General features: G+C 36.4%; 2 protein-coding genes across 3 annotated transcripts in view; one reads left to right on the top strand and one right to left on the bottom strand.

Moving 5' to 3' along the window:
• Window positions 1-16,536, bottom strand: part of LOC127856511 (radical S-adenosyl methionine domain-containing protein 2-like) — a 227,848-nt gene extending 211,312 nt beyond the window's left edge. The window contains exons 1-6 of the mRNA XM_052392785.1: window positions 16,072-16,536; window positions 11,013-11,174; window positions 7,477-7,613; window positions 5,315-5,407; window positions 4,123-4,272; window positions 3,739-3,771 (exon numbers count right to left, since the gene is read on the bottom strand). Of these exons, the coding sequence (XP_052248745.1) occupies window positions 3,739-3,771; window positions 4,123-4,272; window positions 5,315-5,407; window positions 7,477-7,613; window positions 11,013-11,174; window positions 16,072-16,249 (753 nt within the window). The 5' untranslated portion in view covers window positions 16,250-16,536. The remainder of the gene's footprint in view (window positions 1-3,738; window positions 3,772-4,122; window positions 4,273-5,314; window positions 5,408-7,476; window positions 7,614-11,012; window positions 11,175-16,071) is intronic.
• The window catches only part of LOC127856506 (radical S-adenosyl methionine domain-containing protein 2-like), a 157,147-nt gene that overhangs the window by 98,122 nt on the left and 41,861 nt on the right, over window positions 1-17,164 (top strand). The gene's annotated exons all lie outside the window — the stretch shown is intronic.

The following is a 17,164-nucleotide window of genomic DNA, read 5'->3' as shown; positions in this document are numbered from 1 at the left end:
AATGACGTCACTTTGAATGCAGAAAATTATAAGAGCATTCTTGGTGAATTATGAACGCTTAAACTTATTTTTTTAACTTAAATGATTCAAATTTGTATATAATAAATGGAATAGTACGCAAGTCAATTGTTACAAGTGTTTGTATCAGTCTCGTGGCTTGCGCTATTTCGTATCACACTCGAGGCTCCGCCTCTCGTGCGATACGTCATCACACAAGCCACTCGACTGATACAAACACATGGAACAATTGACTAGCGTAATATTCCGTATGTATTATCTTATCAGATGCCACTTGTTCTTATCTTAGAATTTTATTTTATAACAAGTAAATTTAACAACCATGGCGACATTCTCTGGAAAAATATTGATCATCCAAAAGCACTGTCACAAGAATTGAATGAATTTATTTATAGCTGCCATTTACGGAGAAGATAAAATAAATAAGATCGAATCTGTCAAAATTACTATTTGATGGAAGTGGTGGTGATGATGATGATGATTGTGATAATGGTGGTGGTGGTGATAAAGATTATTGTGTTGATGGTATTGGTGTTGATAATGGAAGTGGTGATGATGATGATAAAACGTCGTGGCGATGGTTATGATGATGAGAATGATGATGATGATGATGATGATGATGATGATGATGATGATGATGATGATGATGATGATGATGATGATGATGATGATGATGATGATGATGATGATGATGATGGCGATGATGATGATGATGGTGGTGGTGTTAAGTAAGTTGTTGCGAACTAATGTGAATCCTGAGGGAAATGGTGGGGAAACTGCTCTTACTCTTTTAAATAAGGGTTATATGCTCTTTAGGACAACGAATATAATGTCTGTGCTGCCGTATGTGATTACATATTGAGAATGACGCTTGACTCTGATTATGACGATGGTATTATTGCTTAAAATGTGATGATGTGATGATGAAAATCAGAAGAAAAAAAACAATTAAAAGAAAATCTTCGATCACATGAGCAAAAAACACAACTTATCATTCAATAAAAGGACGGATAATTATACAATAAAATATTTATAAAAAAACTATTGAAATGACGATTCTTATGCCAAAGAGACGAGCAACAAATTAACAATGATAATCAAGTTCAGCAATGTATAATAATACAAATGAAATAAAATAAAATACAATCAACATGATATAAACACACATCACATAATAATGATGATTGACTAATATACGTCAGGCGTTCGCACAAAGCTTTAATGCGGCCTTGTAATATAACGAACTTTTTATTTCCTGAATATCAATTTAAAATATTCTGCTGGTTTTCTTATATTCAATTATTCACTTTCATCCCTAATATTATAACTTTATTGACTTTACGTGATTTAATGTACGTTTTTGCGTATCAAACATTTGAAATCCTGTGCGTGTATGTTATAATATGATACCTATACAAACCTTGACATTCTGAAATCAGAATTACCGGGGGTAAGTCCGATGGTACTCGTCGGTTTAAATTCCTTGTCCTTATTAACACGCCTAGTCTGTTACGAAATACTTATAATGGTTTAGCTGTAGAAAATGTACAAATGTATACACTTTTGTAATATAAATATCTAATAATAAAAAATGTCACAATTAACTTTGCCAAAGGTTATAGTTTTTCACAAAGGGAGGCTACCAATCCAGCTGCATATCGGCTTTACTCCAGACGTATTTGCCTCCCCTTTTAAAGAACATTTTCTCGTCGAAACCGCTGAAATTCAGGGCATTCTCAACGCCTACGTCTAGCAAAGATCTCGAGGGTTCTTTTGCGCCCTCCGTGCAGTCCAAAAACCGCGATTACCGGAATAAACCTCCTTCGGAAGAAACCCCCTTCCCTAAAAACGGCATAGCGGAACAAACCCCCTTTTATATTTTGCATACACGGAACAAACCCCTTCCATAGCGGAAGAAACCCCCTTCCCTAAAAACGCCATAGCGGAACAAACCCCCTTCAAGTTTTAAGAAAGGCGGAATAAACCCCCTTCCGAAGTGGTATCCAAAATCTATTATCAAAGTGTTATGCGCATCTAACAGCATATGCTATGTTTTAAACTGTATGAGTACGTATCGCAACCGTTGTTTTTTTGTGTTTTCCATTCATATAAACTTATATTTGTTAATGTAGCATCAACATATCAAAACAATATCCCGGAAAGAGAAAATAATGCATTGGAATAAAAACCGTACTTTCGTTCTGACAATTGACGAAATGACTCGATGTACGAAATCTCGAAATCTTAATTTAGTTTAAGCGCAGATTCATTCATACGACACACAGACACAATTTTGTTATACGGATCATTTCGGGACATTACGGGACAGTATATTGACATGTTAATTCTTTTCTTTTCAGCTTCAACTCAATTCAAAAGTGAAAAAAAGCGCATAATATCACTTTAAATGAATGTGCAAAAATCGGATGAAAGAAGTGTACCGGCCTTTTGTTCACAAGTTGTTAATGATACACATTAAATATATAAGCTGTGAATCTCAATTCAACAGTGAAAAACGCACATAATATCACTTTAAAAGAAGGTGCGAAAACTGATTAAAGGAGTGTACCGGTCGTTAGTTCACAAGTTGTTAATTCGTCTGTTTAATTAAATGAAGGTGTGAACATTTATTTCCAAGCTGCTTTGTGCTGATTAAAGAAGTGTACCGGCAGGTTTTTAACAACTTGATAATGCTTAGATGGTCGTGTGAATTTTACTTGCATTCGTTAAACTGAGATTATAAGAGTTTTATATGTGTTAAATTGTACTATATTGATACAAATATGTTATAATAACCCAACATATGCAAACAAAAATTTACATTAAAGACGAATTTAATAAAATGCAGCAACGACAAATTAGCGCCCCGGGCCGATCGTGACGACGATATTACGTACATATTTTCCTACAATAACCGAACTATTCGTCTTTTTATTAGGATCGGAGTTACTGTTCCTGTGTCGTAAGAATAGCCAGCGTATTTACAAAATATTTTACAAAACAAAGTGCATATTCTTTCTTTATGGAAGGGGGTTTGTTCCGCTATGGAAGGGGGTTAATTCCGCTATGGAAGGGGGTTAATTCCGCATATGCAAAACTAGCGAGGGGGTTTATTCCGCGTATGCAAAATATGAAAGGAGGTTTATTCCGCTATACTGTTTTTTGGGAAGGGGGTTTCTTTCGAAGGGGGTTTCTTCCGTACACCAAAAACCGCATCTTTCAAGAAAAAGAGAAACGAGCCTATTTCTTTGAAAACGGGGTTTAATGCATGTGCGTGTAAAGTGTCGTCACAATACAACGTGTCGTCTCGTATAAGCATGTGCGAACTGCACACGCTTATCAGGGATGACATTTTACGCACATGCATTAAACCCCATTTCCCAGAACGAGGCCAAAATGTAATAACGTTATTTTTCTTTTTTAAACTATGACATGGTAATTGTTTTTTGGAAGGTAATCAAGGGACGTTTCTTTTCATAATGTAGTTTTGATTATGAGCACGTCCGTAAAGGATGTCCGCCTGTACCGTATCAGATTACTCCGTATACATGTATACTACAAGTCTTTTTAGTAAACAAAATCGTTTAGGCGAGACATTACATCTTGTGTGGTGTTAAACCTTTCAAAAGAACAAAACAAAATGCGTGAGTACCTCGTGTCTCTCTGATGTGTACTAAAACCTTAACTTCCACGGATCAACTTGACTTATGTTAAACTTACATATTCGTCGAGGATCAGGTACGAATTCTGCATCTGAAGCCGAAAACGTATAAACATGTAAGCAAAGTCGAACGGAGTATAAACTCGAGTACCGCAAGAACGTAACATCTCCAAGATAGAACCGTCAACCTAATATAATATCGCTATACCTCTAACGTTTGAGAGTTTTGTACGGGGATTTGTATTGATAAAATTATGCGGTCGCTACCCCCCCTCACACACACCCTATTCCACTTATTTTAGGCAGGCATTTGTGAGAAACTGTTATGTGTTCTGGTTAACCACTTAATTAAGCTAATGATTCCATGAAACGTGTAAGTTCGGGCAGCCGAGTGCGGACGGGCGAAAAGAATAATCAAAACCAATCAAACATAACGCGCGCACCTTTTTGTTGGATTCTGGCACCAAGCATTCGACATCTTTGTGTCTTATGAGAAATTCGTCAAACTCCGCGTTGGTGATGACAAAGGATTCTGCCCGTATCAATGCATCCCGACCGGTGTTTTCGCCGCCTATAAGAAGGCACTGAAATGCCTGGGGAATAGGAAAACGACATAATTCGTCTTTATTGCATCACTTAATCACATTTATTGCAAAGATTCAGCATAAAGTAAAGTTAAGATTCAGCAGCAAATTAGGTTAATTGTGACACTTAAATAATGTATTTTTCCTAGCTACGCAGGTGTAAACAGGAAACGGTAGCATGAACAAAAATGCTTACTTATGTGTAGGTTTTATATTAAGCAGAAACCGTATTCCTACTTTCAGAAACCTTAACCGTCACATATGATAATCAAATGTCTGTTTTAAAAATATACATGCATTACTATTGCGCGGGAACCTGTTTTTTTCTATTTTTATCGATGGTGATCTAGTCCTTTACCCCACCCACCTTAAATACACAATCCCAAGCCAGGTTATAATCATATTATGAATAACAGTTAATGGGAATACCTATGTATTTATCAAGTCTATTATTAAGCGGAAATCATATGCCTATTTTCAGATATATAACCTTGATACCCATATACCTTTTATATAATCGGAAGCAATGTATTGAGATAGGTTATGTGTGAACATTATCGTAACTCAAGTTATCTCACATACGCTACGCTTCTTGATGTAGTGATAACAAAAACTATGGAGTGGGCTTTGACGCAGTCTAGATATATAAATACATTTTCATAAAAATACCCCACTTCGTTATCGAGGTTTTAAGCAGAAAGCCAACTTAACCCACATGTCACCCGTTGCATGTTCTGTGCAAACCTACTGTAGCGTATTGCGATGGAATAATACCGCACACAACTCGAAGCTTTCAAAGCCCAAACATATTTCTAATCAACAAGTACATGCGAGACCAGATTGGGTCGCTCGACACCAAGACATTGCAAAATATGCATCCCCGGCAGTCGGGCGTTTACCGTCTTTTTTAATACAAATGTACCTATCTAATTATACATTAAAACACCAGACGAAAGTATGTCAAAACATGGTAAAATGCGTTAATTTAACAGGAAATTTTCAGATAATTAAACATAATGTGTTCTAAATAAATGCAACTAGGTTACGCTACCTTCCACCTGCACGGATTCAGCTGCATGATTTCATCCACCATGTTCTCATCCTTGTTGTACGTGTTCACAACTATGTTCAGTTTGAATGCCACCTGCAAAAACATAATCATGAAGACGTCCGCAAAGATTCGGGATTTTCAAACGTGTTTACAACTGTGTTCAGTTTGAATGCCACCTGCACCAACATTCTAATAATAACAAACGCAAAGATTGGAGATTTTGAATGCACATTATCAATGCATCATCTTTAAACCAGCGCACAATATCATGATAACTTTACGTTTTCGGACACTTAAAAATATTCTTCGTGTCCGAAAATTAAGATACGAAAAATAGCCAAAATTACAGGTGTCCGAATATTTAGAGACAAAAATTAAGACGGCCGACAATTATAATTATATTGAAATAAAAGCGATAAATCACTGTACAATTATTTTATTGTGATTCACTTTTATTTCACTGATCAAAAATATGAATACAACTTCACATCTTTGCAAACTCTTGCCTGAAATGATATAGAACAAAAGGTAAGAACATAACAGATTCTGCTTCCTTAATAGAACGGATCAGTTTCAAATGCTGTTGGTGAATCCATTGTTGTCTACCGGAAGCATGGTTTTTTACCCAATTACGCGAATGTAGTGGTCCCTCATTCTATACATAAGTGGTGACGTCACTAAGTTATTGTCACCCTAAGACGCATCACATTTCACTGGTTTAGGGAATTATTCTTCCGCCAAAGTAGTTCTGCGTAGGAATGAAAATGTTAATAATGGAAGAAAAATCGTTTTTATTGTGTGTTTAAAATGGAATGCTGTTTAAAGAAATGTTATTTAATAATGTTTAAATGTGATTTTGAATCTCTATTAAGACTGATAGCAATTATCAGAAGCACGATGGCCAGACCTACTTTCGCTTTCACTTTTACTCGTAAAAGAAGTGCTACCCACAATTCCTTTCGCGTTAGTACACAGGTCAGAAAGACCGGTGTGTACACAATGATGGTCCCTTAACCTCAGGCATGCATCTGCCAGGTTTAATGACCTTAATCCGGTTGTAAAAAAACAAATATGATCGAAATGTCACAAGATAAGCGAAAAAATGGACGTAATCTGTAAAATAGCACTGTAAAATCTTATGTCCGAAAATTAATAGTCATTAATTATGGACGTAAACCCTTATGTCCGAAATTAAGAGTCACGAAAAATTATTTTTTGCTAAAAAAGAGGGTGTCCGAAAATTAAGAGTGTCCGAAAAGTAGAGTAATTACCTGTAATCATACAGATCGGAGGCTTGCCAACAGCCCATGGCTTATCAGCAATATATGATCTTAAAAGCTGGTCACAACCATCGTACACATTGGAGGCTAATCAACATCTAGTTGCTAATCATAAATACATCAACTAAACAACACTGTTTGACCATCGTACATAGAAAGCTTATTAATTCAGCGATTAAATGATAAATTATTATCGAAAAATTATTATCATCGGTGCATTACTTTATTATCGGCGCACAGTCTTCGCACAGATTAGAGTCTTATCCATAAATTATTAATTATCATCCCTGTATTACCATATAATCGTCGCACAGTCTCCGCATGCTTATCAATAACTTAGTGTTTATCAGCAGTGTATTACCTTATAATCGACGCACAGTCTTCGCATTCTTATTGATAAATTATTGTTTATCATCAGTGTATTACTTTATTATCGACGCACAGTCTTCGCATGCTTATCGATAAATTATTGTTTATCATCAGCGTATTACCTTATAATCGACGCACAGTCTTCGCATGCTTATCGATAAATTAGTGTTTATCATCAGCGTATTACCTTATAATCGACGCACAGTCTTCGCATGCTTATTGATAAATTATTGTTTATCATCAGCGTATTACCTTATAATCGGCGCACAGTCTTCGCATGCTTATCGATAAATTAGTGTTTATCATCAGCGTATTACCTTTATAATCGGCGCACAGTCTTCGCATGCTTATCAATAAATTATTGTTTATCATCAGCGTATATCCTTATAATCGGCGCATAGTCTTTGCATGCTTATCAATAAATTAGTGTTTATCATCAGCGTATTACCTTATAATCGGCGCACAGTCTTCGCATGCTTATCGATAAATTGGTGTTTATCATCAGTGTATTACCTTATAATCGGCGAACAGTCTTCGCAAGGATCGAAGACTTATCAGATGACTTTTCTGTCCTTGCTGTCGACCGATCTTCTCATTTGTATCGGCATCGAAGCTGTCGCACGAGACAGCCAAAATGTCCAAGAACTCACCTGAAGACACATTTTACGGGAATAAGGTAAACAAGGCTTAATGATTGTGCGTAAAGTGTCGTCCCAGATAAGCTGTGAAGTCCGCACAGCTTAATAAGGGACGACACTTTCCGACTAAACTGGATTTTTGCTAAGAAGAGACTTCGCTGCAACAAAAAATACCACAAAAGCGGAGAGTGTCGTCCCTGATTAGCATGTGCGGACTGCAATAACCCCGTTTTTCTAGAGCAGTGCTCATATTTAAGAAACAGTTGCCTTTGGGATACACATGAAGAAAATAACGGTTTAAAGTTCGTAAGACCGTCTTTCGTATAACCACGCAACAGAACATAAAACTCAGTTTATTATACTAAAACATAAAGCTAACGTTTTAGGTTGCATATATATACAAAATTTGACAAATATTAATTTCGGCACTACTACTTGCACGTTTAATTTTATGTCATTTCAATTGAGAACCGCATTTTTAAGTTGTGGAATTTACTTTGTATTGTTTGTTGCGAGTATAACAACGAGTTTATTAAGCATATTTAAAAAAAACTAGGCATGAATCATTAACTCAAAGGAACGTGATTTTACACATCGCTATAGTTATATTTGATAAAAAAATATTATCATTTGACAAGCAAATGTAATCGGTGTCGATAAAGATCAAGTAAAATATAAACAGACGCATAAAAAAAATCGCCCAACGATTAAAGCCAAAAATACAGATAGACCTACAGACAAACATTCAGACGCACGCACGGACGGACAGCTAAGCATTAAAACAGAATACCTCATAAACCGTTCAATCTAAAAAAGTGTCACTTTACTTATCTGTTCCCCCACACACACTTTCTAAAGTATCATTCTTTTACCTTACTTTTACGACACATTTTTGCGAACATGACTAAGATATAGCTCACATAATGGTGACGCACTCGATATTACTCTAATAGCACATTCCTGTTTTGCAAAAAGAGAAAAAAATGTTTCCATTATTATCGACACAATTTTTGGGTAGGTATCGGTCGGCTGAACTTGTTTTCTTCGTAAACATTCGTAAAAACTCCAAAGTTAACAAGAATATGCATTGACTTGCAGAAACCATCGCTATTTATCATTATTTTGTATTTTTAATAGTCTTAATTTAGTTAGCTTCAGTTAATTTCACGTTAATTTAGTTTTTATGATCGCACGAAGTAAACATGATCGCAAAGTTATTTACCCGGAAGGGAATTAAGCAAAAATTACCGAAGATTCAACCTGGTATACAACAGTAAAATTACGGATCGGCGCGTAATAAGTAGGATCGGTTGGGTTAGCGGAAACAAACAACTTGCCTATGCATTAAGGCTTACATTGCGATAAGGCCTACTATCGGAATGGTTAGAATTTGGCCTAGGTTTGTTTACCAAGCCGATATGGATATTACTGCATGATAAACCGTTATTGTTTACAAGTTATTGAAGCGTTCTTCGAGTTATTTGAAAAGTACGTTAAATAGGCAATTGCTTCAAAAGTTTCCATGACCGGTGTGCCTACATTTGCATTTTTAGACAATTAGCATTATTCAAAAAACAAAAAACAAGTTTTAACCAGTTGTGCTTTCAATATTTTACTGAATGTTTTTTACCAAACTTAATTTGATTTAGAGTATTGACTCAGTTACATTGTGAAGGGACCGTCAACCAGATTGACGAAAAAAAGAAAAAATCTAAAATACTGTATTATTTTACAATAATTAGTTTATATTGATTACATCACGACACCTGTTTTAACTTTCTTTGTTATAATAAGTTGGTAGTATTGCTACGTCGTTACCCCACCCAGCAGTTTACATACAGTGTAAAACAAAGGCCCATTTCGTATAACTAATCATAATAAAATAATTAACTTACATTGAATAATAAAGAATGATATCTTATAAATTGATTTAATTTCATATTGTAAAACTAAATCAATGACTTTATCAACGCAAGTATAATTGTTAACTCATGCATCTCGTCGTTTCCCTTAACTGACCGTTGTTCTCAGGTTAGACTGTATTGCCTTTTTTTGGATAAACCTTAATACTTTACCATAGTTGTGCGTTTTATATTTCATATAGTTAAGACTATTGTATTTGTACATATGAAAACGTTGATAAATCAAATGTAATTTTTACTGTACATAAATGATCGCCAAATAGTCCATTTTTATGTAAAAAAGGACATTTTTTATTTAATTATTGATTGAGTCTGTGAGACGTATGCAAACATTATGATACATGCTTGCATAAATGTTGAAGATGTTTTAATTTAAAATGGCGTATTTTTTGCAGTCCGCACAGGCTAATCAGGGACGACACTTTTCGCTTTTATGGTATTTTTAGTTTGAAGGAAGTCCCTTCTTACCGAAAATCAAGTTTAAGCGGAAAGTGTCGTCCCTGATTAGCCTGTGCGGACTGCACAGGCTAATCTGGGACGACACTTTACGCACACGAATTAAGCCCAGTTTTATCAGAACAAGAAACATATTGTTCTTGGCCGAATGATTTCTACTGATTTTTAAAGAGAAATATAAATTATTAATGCTATTCATTATATGGAATAAGCGAAGCTGATACGTTGACGACCTCATTGAAACAACTAAGGACGAAATATTGAATGTAACCAAATCATGCGAATGAAACCACAACAAGCGATTGAATTTAAATATGTAGATATAAAATGATTTGCAAAATTTTATAAATGTAATACAATCGTTGACTTTGCTACCCATGGCGATAACTTAGGTTATATTAAAAATTGATAACGCTATTTTAAAACTGTAACAGTTGTTAAAATATAGGTTAAAGGAGGGCTAAACACACACTAGCTAGATATGATATTGCTAAAAACTAATACTAAATGTTGCAACGAAACTCACATTTGACCCATATTTGAAAAAAAACGTATATATGTGACGAACTGAGATTCACATTATCTTGACGCGATAAGTAAAATTGATTACGGAATCACATGTGCATGTTAATATGTGTATTGCATAACTTCGCTTCATTGTGATGATATATTTGAAGTATGGATTCAAACGCTAAACATGTGGAAGTAGTATTGGTAATAAGCTCAATAAACAATAAACATTGTATGCGGACCGACCGATCGAGCAACAGAGAGATTATATGAGCTGCGTTCTGGGAAAACAGGGATTAATGCATATGCGTATAGTGTCGTCCCAGATTAGCAAGTGCAGACCACACAGGCTAATCAGGTACGACACTTTCAGCTTGTATTGTATTTTTTGTGTTCAATAAGTCTCTTCTTAGCGAACATTCAGTTTAGGAGGAAATTGTAGTCCCTGACGTCTGTCTGTCGTCTGTGACGGCACTTTGCGCACCCAACAACGCGGCTCATGAGGGGGTATGATAGCACTCACCGTACTGCTCAAACCAGCGCTCCGAGATGAGACTTCCGTTACTGACGATGCTGACGCTCTCGACGCCCAGCGTTTGTTTGCAGAACTTAACCAGCTCCCCGACGAACGCTCCCTTCTTCACTATGAACGGTTCGCCACCGGAGAAGTTGATTTTCCTCATGCCTGAAACGTTTAAACAATCCGGGCCTGGTTGAAGAAAACTTGAACGGATAGTTAAGCGTATAGCCGACAACTATTTGACGATGCTGAAACAGCATCGTCCAAGGTATCATAACCATCAAAATTTTTTTCACAATGGCGACCTATGTAACAGACCGAGCCAGTCCGATTGAAATAACTCGATTTTTCAGTTACTTCCCTTTTGCATTAGCCACTGCGTAGGAAATTGCTCGTCATTGATAACATTCTCCTAGCAGAGTTTTCGTTCGTGTTTCAACATTCAACAATGGCCGCCCCGATGAGAGTCTCGATTCAAAACTTTCTTACTGCATAAATTGACTTATTTCGCTATTTAGAAGCTGTCATTTAGCATATATATGAATTATTTATTCACTAAATCTCCGCTTATGACAACAATAGTTGGAATTCGAAGGATATATACTCGATGTGAATGAAGGACTTTCTGGATCGTAACAGCTTTACACGGCAAAACTGCATACTGGTATTTTTAGTTATCAATATAAGTCACATTGTGCTTTATAAATTGTATTCGAGCATTTTGCGACTAAATGAATGACTATGATACCCGATATCAACATTTCATCGGGGATTTGCAGATCACCAAGCTGTCCTGAAATTCAACAGTGATTTCAAACTCTTTACTGGTTCGTACTCTTTCTTAGTGTTAGTACTTTTTATCATTTTAAAGTTAAATGAACTGTGTCACAGTAAAAGAGACATTAAGGCGATTGTGGCCAGTTTGGATCTAGATCAGCCTGCAGTCGCTTGAAAGCTGTTTGCTTTAAAGCGTTTTTTTGACAATAACAAATAATTTAATTGGATACTGATTTGACTGCGCTTTTCCTGTGACCTGGCTCAAATAATAGAATTGTCATTAATCAAATTATTCATTTCGAACATTAATCAATTGTTTTTCTTGTCCCTCGGGACCAATGACTCCAGCACTTTCCTGTTCAGAGTTGAATACTGCTAAAGGCGATGCTAGGCGGCGTGAGAGATGTTGCACCTTCCATTATCGCTCGATTGTTCATTGTCGGCTCGGGTACTACATACATGTACCCCGGGTACTCTTAAGTATACTTACATGTATCCCGGGTACGGTAAATATACTAAAATGTACCCGGGAAATTTAACCCTAAATCAGTCGTTGTCGACTATTTTTTGTAATTACACATTTATGTCAATTTTCTGTAGAATGGCCTCTATATTATCGGAACACATACTCAAAAAGCATGTTGATGCTATTTTTTTTTTTTGAAGAGAAGTGTGTTTAAGATAATCGGTTGCGCGTTTTACGACATCGGATTTTGGGCGCGAATACAACTCGGGTACAGTCTAATATGGACCGATTACAATTACGTTTATTAACCGTACCTGGGGTACATGTAAGTATACTTAGAGTACCCAGGGTACATGTAAGTTTACTTAAGAGTACCCGGGGTACATGTAAGTAGTACCAGAGCCGACAATGACCAATCAAGCTCCATTATCCCTCATGAACCGACTCAAAAAACCGAGTCGGCAATATTTGACTTAATTTTTGGTTTGGTTGCTCTCGAGGGATCGAAAATTTCAGAATCTTCCTAAAAGCCCTACGGGTTTGAGCCCCAGAAGCGACATTGAAAACTAGCATACTTTGTTATCTAAAAGGCTGCTAAACCTGATATACAATGATAATGTGAATTTTCTCTCACATGATGTTCATCAGTCATATTATATAAAAACTTACAGCAGTAGTAAACAACTGGACAACAATTAATAAACGCATCTTTCATTTGTCTTTGACACTTTGATTTTGACATGGCCTAGATTTAAATATGTGACTGGACTTTACCAGCACTCTTGTAACAGAGCTAAAGTTTAAATGTACCATTGAAGATCACCTAAATCCGGATTTGCTATTATAGACGTGTGGAAAGTTTTAAGGGTGTGACAGGAAAGCAAAAATTGGTCATTACCCAGAGGCCACAACTGATCTATGACTGTATTAAAACAAGAAAAATCAGTGCCTGATTTAGATTTCCTTAGATAGTTCAATAAAAAATAATTTCATAAGCCTGGTAACAGTTTAACGGTAATGCTACCAATGTGTCACACCACGGCCTTGAATTTGAAATCTAGGACATGCATGGTCATTTCTTCATGAAATCAGGACACAAAATTGTATTTTAAGTCCTTAATTGACCTGGCTATAGTTCTCAGATTATTATAAGCTAAATCAGTATATTTATATCATTATTTATGCTTTGTGTATTGTAAACATATACACAATCATGCAGTTACATGATAGCAATAAATAATATCAAAGCTACCCGTACTATAAAGGTCATTGACAAAGCCTATGGTCAAAATGTGAACACATTGAGTGTAATCGCCCTCTCGTGCCAGCAAAAACAACACGTTGACAGGTTGTCATTTTTGACAGTTCTACTTTCGCTTTCATTTTGTGATATCAAACTATTAACAATTATGTGGCTGAGAAAAATATCGCAATTGCTTTTTATGCCCCCGGTAGGGTGGCCTATATCAGTTAAACTGTCAGTCAGTCAGTCAGTGTGTCAGTCTGTCTGTCTGTCCGAAAACTTTAATGGCCATAACTTTTTTAATAAGAGAACATAGCAACTTGATATTTGGCATACATGTGCATCTCATGGAGCTGCACATTTTCAGTTGTGAAAGGTGAAGGTCATCCTTCAAGGTCAAATGTCAAATATAAAGCGTCTGTCTGTCTGTCCGAAAACTTTAACATTGGCCATAACTTTTTCAATATTGGCGTGCATGCGTATCTCATAGAGCTGCACATATTGATTGGTGAAAGGTCAAGGTCAGCCTTCAAGGTCAAGGTCAAAGGTAAAATTTTGCAATATTGAAGATAGTAACTCCATATTCGGCATGCATGTGTATGTCATGGAGCTGCACATTTTGAGTGGTAAAAGGTCAATGACATCCTTCAAGGTCAAAGGTAAAATATATGGCTTCAAAGCTGCGCAGCAGGGGGCATTGTGTTTCACAAACACAGCTCTTGTTTAATATATTTTCTGCACATTCCTTCAAAAAACTTACATCAATACATAATTTTCTTCGTTAATTCAATCATTCCTGACAGACTTGTGTACATATTTCGCTTGCATTTTGACGCGCGTAGGTAGGACCGCATTACCGCTTCCGAAATGTGTATTCATACTATTGCCTTCGAGGAACTTATCTGATGTTTGACGGAAAGGGCCGAAAATGTGCGAGTGTGGGTCAAGTTCCCCACAGGTACTACTTTCCCGTTCCCCCAATTTTTTTTCCGTACCTAAAATTTTTCGTACCCAATTTTTTTTCGTACCCAATTTTTTTTTCGTACCCAATTTTTGTTCATCCCCAATTTTTTGTTCGTACCCAAATTTTTTTCGGTCCCAATTTTTTTGTTCCCAAATATTTTTTCGTACCCAAATTTGTTTTCATACTCAATTTTTTTTCGCAAAATTTTTGTACCAAATTTTTTTTTTCGTACCAACATACACAATTGTGGTGATTGTGGTGATGTAGATAAACTTAACTTGATGCTTTTATATCCATCCTCTCAAAAGCATCGTCACACCAGTACTGTCAGTACTTTGATTTCTTGTTTGATCAAGTTATTCGTGTGATTGGAAATGTTAAGACTTTCGTATGTGTTGATTTTGAACAAATTTGTGAGCTCGAATAGTTTGATAATACAATTTCTCTTCCAATAAATTGTGTTTGGGTCTGAAGTCAATATACAGTTTTCGTCTTGAGCAACCGGGCCCAAAATTACCTAATTTAATACAATTGCTTTTCCAATAAATTGTGTTTGGGTCTGAAGTCATTATACATTTTTGCCTCTTGAGCAACCGGGCCTAAAATTACCTGATTGAGAAATTGAAACGTCGTTTATATGCCTATATACTAATATATATATATGAGCCTCGCTATGTAAAAATGTTTTTTATACATACGTACAGTATCTCCCCAGATTAGCCTGTGCAATCCCCACAGTCTATTCAGGGAAGACTCTCTAAACTGTTAGCCAGGCTATTCAGGGAAGTCTCTCTAAACTGTAAGCCAGGCTATTCAGGGAAGACTCTCTTCACTTTTATTGTATTTGTCGTTTAAAGGTCGACCCTTACAGTTTAGGTGGAAAGTGTCGTCCCTGATTAGCCTGTGCGAAATACACAGGCTTATCTGGAACGACACTTTACGCACATGCATTTAACCCCCTTTTCACACAGCGAGGCATATATTTTGATGATTCATAAAATGCGGTTAAATGAGATTTAAACATTTGAATTTTCGAGGTTTAAATCTCAACAAACAAACATGCATCGCGGTAACGTTCTGAATTTCTCACATCATACAGTAACAAGAAAAGAAAACATCATACATTCATAACGAATGCACTCTTCAAGTATTATACTAGTCGATTTTAATGAATTCAATAATTTACTTCCTTTGTATTCTATGACATTTTAGATACTCCAAATAAACATCAGTATCTTGCAGATTATATTTTCTTAACTCAACAAAAGATAGCTGTATGTTCTTAAACAAGTCATTTTTGATGACGAATCGCGTGAAACAACTATTTTAATAGAACCTCAATCTGGGCAAACTGGGCTCAGCTTTAAGTGTCATTCCAGATAAGCCTGTGCAGTCCGTACAGGCTAATCCAGGACGAAACGTTCCGTTTAAAATGGATATTCATTGAGAAGAGACTTTCTTCAAACGAACAATCCAGAAGACGCTGAAAGAGTCGTCCCTGATTAGCCTGCGTGAACTGCACAGGCTAATCTGGAATGACTCTACGCACATGCGTTAAGTCCAGTTTTTGCAGAACGCCGCTCATATCAAAGTATATTGATCGACCACTCACCCGCACTTTTTAAGAGTTCTAGCCCTCTCTTCGCATCGTCAAGCGGTAACACAAATGATGTTTTCGCAGTGTGAAAACAAAATCCACACTTGTAGTTGCATTTTCGCGTGAAATGATAATTCTCGCTGAGTGGGACTATTTTTTCGGCGTATTCATCCGACGGCATGACAGTCGGCATTCTCGTCGGCAGTTTTCCAGCCGGCAGTTCGCCATTTTTCAATTTTATTTCATCGCAGCACGTGTTTTTCCGTTACACACGGATTATTATTAGGTTCTTTCAGTTTGTTATATAGCCGAAAGCGATTAATCGCAAGCAAGAACGCAAAAAGCGACGCGCAGAGTATGCAAGCGGTAGCTGCATATAACTCCATCATGAAAGTAAATGTTAAATAAATTTCGATGCTATGCTAGATGTTTAGCATTTTCTGAAAAGCAATATTTCGCACAACAGACCTGTTTCGGCGGCTGAATATTTACGCTAGAATGAAATCTCGCGCGTTTAATGCAACCTGGAGTTTTTCAGAAAAAGTATCGAAATTTCCGACAAACATTCTGGTCTACTTTCGTGTCCCTATATCGAAATATAAACAAATGGAGTTACAAACTATTCATAGCACGTGTTATATAGTCCTTCAGCCAAGTACCCAAAATTGAGGTGGGTCGTACCAGTAAAGGGGGCAAAACTACACCTATATATCTTGGAAGATGCATGCCAGTAGCATATAAAATGGTTGATAACAGTCTGGTACTGGCAGCTTTTGGTATTTTTTCCCCTTTGAAGATGGGGCCTCAATCAGCTTTATTTTCATAAATTGTCTGGTAGAAATTTAACCGAAGTAGGGCCAATATACACTTTGACCCCCCCCCCCCCCCGAAAAAAAAATGCTACAAAACGTATTTTAACTGATCTTGGTAGGGTAGAAGGTCCTTAAAAAACATATAAACAGTTTACCACAATCGGACCGGAAAGTTGTATTTTTCAAAATGCCCACCAGGATGGCCGCCAAGACCTATTAATGATCATAACTATGTAACTATCCAATCAAATTTGATGAATTTGGTGTCTATACCTAGGTTTTAAGGGGCAAAGAAC

The sequence above is a fragment of the Dreissena polymorpha genome, chromosome 13 (genome assembly GCF_020536995.1).
Source record: "Dreissena polymorpha isolate Duluth1 chromosome 13, UMN_Dpol_1.0, whole genome shotgun sequence".
NCBI lineage: Eukaryota > Metazoa > Mollusca > Bivalvia > Myida > Dreissenidae > Dreissena > Dreissena polymorpha.
Note: the sequence above shows the minus strand (reverse complement) of the source record. Positions and strands in the feature narration are given on the sequence as shown.